This window comes from Podarcis gaigeae, assembly GCF_964106915.1.
Source record: "Podarcis gaigeae genome assembly, chromosome: 8".
NCBI classification, from domain to species: domain Eukaryota; kingdom Metazoa; phylum Chordata; class Lepidosauria; order Squamata; family Lacertidae; genus Podarcis; species Podarcis gaigeae.
In genome coordinates, this window is record NC_139684.1 from 32,732,687 (window position 1) to 32,738,686 (window position 6,000).

At 50.2% G+C, this 6,000-nt stretch overlaps 1 protein-coding gene across 9 annotated transcripts in view; it reads left to right on the forward strand.

Moving 5' to 3' along the window:
* PHKB (phosphorylase kinase regulatory subunit beta) overlaps window positions 1-5,792 on the forward strand; it is a 135,257-nt gene extending 129,465 nt beyond the window's left edge. For all 9 annotated transcript variants that reach the window (XM_083750456.1, XM_083750457.1, XM_083750464.1 and 6 more), the window contains 2 exons: window positions 2,719-2,859; window positions 5,032-5,792. In XM_083750456.1, coding sequence (XP_083606582.1) covers window positions 2,719-2,859; window positions 5,032-5,169 — 279 coding nt within the window. In that variant the 3' untranslated portion in view covers window positions 5,170-5,792. The remainder of the gene's footprint in view (window positions 1-2,718; window positions 2,860-5,031) is intronic.
* Window positions 5,793-6,000: the final 208 nt, after the last annotated feature.

Genomic DNA, 6,000 nt, shown 5'->3' on the forward strand with positions numbered 1-6,000 from the left:
TGCTTTAGCACGCACGGGGCTAAAGCAGCCCCCCGCGACCCTCTCCCCGCTGGAGAGGTGACACGCGCTTATGGCAGGAGCCTCCATAGGCGCGCGTCACCTCTCCAGCTGGGAGAGCACGCACGGGGCTAAAGCAGCCCCCCGCGACCCTCTCCCCGCTGGAGAGGTGACGCGCGCCTATGGCAGGAGCCTCCATAGGCGCGCGTCACCTCTCCAGCTGGGAGAGCACGCACGGGGCTAAAGCAGCCCCCCGCGACCCTCTCCCCGCTGGAGAGGTGACGCGCGCTTATGGCAGGAGCCTCCATAGGCGCGCGTCACCTCTCCAGCTGGGAGAGCACGCACTGGGCTAAAGCAGCCCCCCGCGACCCTCTCCCCGCTGGAGAGGTGACGCGCGCCTATGGCAGGAGCCTCCATAGGCGCGCGTCACCTCTCCAGCTGGGAGAGCACGCACGGGGCTAAAGCAGCCCCCCGCGACCCTCTCCCCGCTGGAGAGGTGACGCGCGCCTATGGCAGGAGCCTCCATAGGCGCGAGTCACCTCTCCAGCTGGGAGAGCACGCACGGGGCTAAAGCAGCCCCCCGCGACCCTCTCCCCGCTGGAGAGGTGACGCGCGCCTATGGCAGGAGCCTCCATAGGCGCGCGTCACCTCTCCAGCTGGGAGAGCACGCACGGAGCTAAAGCAGCCCCCCGCGACCCTCTCCCGGCTGGAGAGGTGACGCGCGCCTATGGCAGGAGCCTCCATAGGCGCGTGTCACCTCTCCAGCTGGGAGAGCACGCACGGAGCTAAAGCAGCCCCCCGCGACCCTCTCCCGGCTGGAGAGGTGACGCGCGCCTATGGCAGGAGCCTCCATAGGCACGCGTCACCTCTCCAGCTGGGAGAGCACGCACGGGGCTAAAGCGCGACCGTCTCCCGGCTGGAGACGCGGGGCTGGGGCGGGGGAAGCCCGAGCTTCCCCCTCCCCCAGAACGGGACCCAGAGCTCTGGGAGCTTGCGGGGCTGGGGGAGGAGGAAGCCCTCCGCCAGCCTCCAAACCATGTCGGGAGACAGCGGGTGGGCGCGCTACGCCTCTCCCGCTGTCTCCCGAGTTTGCGGGGCTGGCGACGGGGAGGAGCAGGCTTCTCCCCCCGCCAGCCTTCTAGCCAAGTCGGGGGACAGCGGGAAGGGCGCGCTACGCCTCTCCCACTGTCGCCCGAGTTTGCGGGGCTGGCGACGGGGAAAAGCAGGCTTCTCCCCCCCCCCCGCCAGCCTTCTAACCAAGTCGGGGGACAGCGGGATGGCGGCGTTCCTTCGGAGGACGCCCCGTGCTCCGCGCTGGTGTTGGCCAGCCTTGCGCACCCGGGGGATCTCCCCCCAGGAGCGCAAGGCTTGCGGGCGGCGCAGAGCACGGGGCGCCCTTCGGAGGACGCCCCGTGCTCCGCGCTCGTGTTGGCAAGCCTTGCGCACCCGTGGGGGCGCGTGGGGCGCCCTGAAACAGAGGGTTCCCCATGCTGCGGACTGTAGCCTGCCGCCCGATGCGCGGGGCGCCCTGAAGCAGAGCGCCCCTCGCGCCAGGCAGACATGGGCCAGCCCCACAAGCTCGGGGGACAGCGGGGAGGCGCAGCACCGCCATCCCACTGTTCCCCGACCTGGTTTTGGGGGGGGGGGAAATAAAGGAAAAAATTTTTTCCTTTATTTCCCCCCCCCCAAAAAAAGTAGGTGCGTCCTATGGGACGGAGCGTCCTAAAAATACGGTACTTACTATTTCATAATAAAGTAATTATAAAATACCGGTACTTTCTTTGTGTTTATTTGATGCCTATTAAAGAGAGTTACTTTATATATAGTCAATATAGGCACAGAGTTAATTTTTTAAACATTTTCTAATGGTGGTGTGCCTCGAGATTTTTTTCATGAAACAAGTGTGCCTTTGCCCAAAAAAGGTTGGGAAACACTGCTTTAAGGATTCCCACCACCACCACCAAGTGTTGTTTCTTGCATTCTTGCATTGAAAACAGCAAAAAAAACCCCAAAAAACCCTGAGTTCAGCTTTGTCAGCTGCAAGATTAAACATTATGTTATGTGTCAAAAGAAAATTATTTGCTTTCCATGAAGTTTAAGTTTGGGGCGGGGAAAGGAACAGAGAGTTTATATGAGTAAGTGCAAAGGAAAGCAGAACAGAAAATATTTCAAATGGCTTTTTTTCGTCGCTGTATTTCAAATCCATGGATGTTTATCTTTACCAGTAATTACACCTCTTATCCAACATCTGGCTATTATTATTTCTACTTCAGATCATTACCTCTGTTCACACCTTAAACACTAGTGGGGTACTCATGCATTGAAAGACTAGGTTGTATTGCTGGCTCCACCCTCAATCCTGCATGCCTAAGCTAAGTCTTCTCCAACACACGGACATATGAAGAGGAACTGCTGTGTGTGAACAGCTGCTCATTTCTAGGGGTTCTTCTTCGGATGTCCATGCTCAGCTCACCAGTGTTGGGAGCAGGGATGCACAGTTCAAGGCTTGAGCACCCTAAATGTACATGAATGGGGCTATTGTAATGATTTTTTGAGTATTCCTCCACCATAAATGTCTAAGTGTTGGATATATTTTATGTATGTTTTTGGTCATGTCTAATTTCCCATTTTACTTTGTGGCTTGAAACTACCCAGATTTTAAACTGCCCTTGAAAGGGAAGGTAGTGTGTCTAAATCGTTTGCTTTTATTTTATTCTTTAGTTGTTGATGGTTGTCTCCGTTATTCTGGAAAGAAACCCTGAATTAGAGTTTCAGGATAAAGTGGACTTGGATGGACTGGTGAAAGAAGCATTTCATGATTTCCAGAAGGACCAGAACAAGCTCAAGGGCACCGAGAAACAAGTCAGTACAATTCTCATGCCAAAGCCTAATGCAGTGGTGGCCAAACTTGGCCTTCCAGCTATATTGGGAATACAACTCACATCATCCGTAGCTAACAAGACCAGTGGTCAGAGATAATGGGAATTGTAGTCTCAAAACAGCTGGAGGGCCAAGTTTGGCCACCACTGGCCTAATGCCTCTTTTGCTCTTGTTTCTTACTAGGATTGATTAATCCACAAGGCCAGTGTTTTTTTCATTTGGTTTGTGAGGTGTCCGGCAGTCTTCACAGGAGCAAATTTCTTTAAAATTCTAAACAATGTCATATTCACAATGATTCCACTGTGCTAGGATGGCTCTCCTCGCCCTTAGTGTATGAGATTGATGAATAGCAACTTCTTTATGGGGATCCTCAGGAAAGAAATAATGTTTCCACAGGCATGCACAGCTGTGAGCCTCTTTTTGCCAGAGGTGTTGGTAAGGTTTGCTGCACTTTGGCCCACATATCAGCTTCAGGAGCTTGTCTTAAAGAATAGGCGAGCATCATCAAAACCTTTTCCTCTCTGGCTCAGATCAAAATCCACACTTGAAAATCATTCCTGGTTTATCCACACCTGCCCACACAACCTTTGTTTCTGTTTCTGTAAAACAGTAGCTTCCAAAATTGTTACTTCTAAAGCAGTGTTGGCCAAACGTGGCCCTCCAGCTGTTTTGGGACTACAGTTCCCCTCATCCCTGACCACTGGTCCTGTTAGCTAGGAATGGTGGGAGTTGTAGCCCCAATACAGCTGGTGAGCCAAGTTTGGCCATCACTGTTCTAAACCATCATATTGATGACATTCTGCATGCTTCTAAATACAAATGTGTGAGATGGGTTGTTTCTTCCCGTATCTTTTTTTAGAACAGGAATGGGGCATCTGTGGTCATAGGTTCCAAATCACTGTATTTTAGAACATGGACCTATATCGCCATATATTCCTACATATATTAGTAAAGGTGGCTGCCTCATGTCTAAATGGCAGAGCAAGCAACTGTTTCTCTCACATGCAATTTTATTATGTTTCTATCACACCATTCTTCCAAGGAGCTGAGGGTGTTGTTCCTGCCTCTCTCTCCTCCACAGACACTTTTGTTCCACAGCAGCTCTGTGTGCTGTGCTAAGCTTGGAGACACTGATTGACCCAAGGAGTAACCACAGAGTTCTGTGTCTGAATTGGGGATTTGAACCTGGGTCTCTCTGGTCCTCACCTGATACTCTACAAAGGCTTTTATTGCTGGGCAAGGAAGAAAAGAATAGAACTTTTCTTCCTAACGAGCAAAGCTGAGTCAAGCTTCATGCCACACTCCTACAGGAAGCAAATCAAGGAATTGTGTAGTTCACAGATGGGTGGCTAAAATCCAATGCTTCACCCAAAGTGTTTGTGAAAGTACATAATCATGGCATGGGCATCAGATGAAACAGACACCTACAATCTTGCACATTTCTTTTTTCAAATTCTCCCTCCCCGTTCCCACCTCCCTTCTGCTGGTTGTCTGCTCCTCCTGCTACCACTGTCCCATCACTGCCCATGTGCTCCACCCTCTCCCTCCTTCCTCTGCCGCCACTTGCATCTGTAGCCCACAGGAGCTCTGCTGTGCTATCCATGCCCTCGAAAGCCACGGGCTTCTCCATTGAGCCCAGGGGGAAGGTTCACTATCACTACAGGGCACACAACCATGATCATGCCTCCTCCGCCACTCATCTCCTTGCTTGGGGACAATTGCTTCTCGCAAAAGGTGAGCCTGCAGCTTGATGAGCTCTGTACCTTTGGCACCAATGAAGTGGTGACTCACTGAAAGACTACGGTATGATCTGCGGCTGCCTTCCCATGGCCTAAAGCTGATGTTCTGAAGCAGCATGAGATCTCTGACTCACAGTGTTTGAGACAATGCATATCAGATTTTTTTTTTTGTCTGCCTCTGTTGCTGTTAAGAAGCTTCCTTGTTCCCACTGTCTTCCTCCCAGTTCCCCATTTGCTATTTGGTTGGAATCCAAAATATTTATCAGGCTGCATGACAGAGAATGTCAAGTGTGTGAAGTGCCCTCTTCATCACCACCCTGCTTTTCCATCTGTGGCTCCCTCCTTGTCCTCAGTTGTGTCTGATTGTTACCCATCAGCATTGTGACTGAGATCAAACTGTGTTTATCTTATGCAGGATGACATGACTCCCTTTTACAACACTCCTCCTCTGGGAAAGAGAGGGACTTGCAGCTATTTGACAAAGGCGGTGATGAATCTATTGCTGGAAGGCGACGTGAAGCCCAGCACAGATGACCCCTGTTCTATTAGCTAAAAGCAGGTGGACAGGATGCTGTATCTTTAGCAGTCTTGTTTGCTTGGCATGTGATGTTCAATTCTTCACTGTACAAGGGATGCCGTTCGGGTACCTGTTATAAATGGCCGCCGTGACAAAGCTCAGACACTTAGGGTAGCAAAAGCACACAGCTGATTCTGTAGTAGCCGAGAAGCTCATTTAATCAAGCACCGTATTCCTTTCCTACGTCTCCAATGGCAACCTGCACTCTCCACCTAAGCACCGTGGTCGTGAGTCGGCAGAGCAATTGCATGAAACGGCTCGTGCTGATTGAGACTTTGGATGTTTTAGAAAAAATTAACTGGGCTCGTATTTATAGTTTAAGCATTGCTTGGGAATGATTGCAGTGATAAATTTATTTATGTAATAGTGAATTAAATGCGCGCTGAAAAATTTATCAGCTCTCCCCCTTCATTTGTATTGTAATTCATTATTGAAAGGCTTCATTATGAATACTGGATGAAATACAGGCATAAATTTTAAAAATAAATGAGCCCCGTGTTTGAAGTTGAGTTACTTGTTAACTCCAAGAAGATAACTGTGACTTTGGATCTGAGTGCTCCCAATGAAGCTCAAGGATAAAATAAAACAACTGTGTTCTATATATGCTTTAGAATATTTCTGTGATCAGTTCTTCCATTTAATAATTGCTTAGCATGCTAATTGCTTAAACACATTCGTTTTCTGCAGTTGAAAATGGGAAATAATTGTTATGTTGGAGAATATCTTTTCACATCACTGATTTTTCTTTGGCCCAGTCCAGACACCTTAAGGGACATGATTTTAAATTAACCTTTAGAGAAGGTCCCC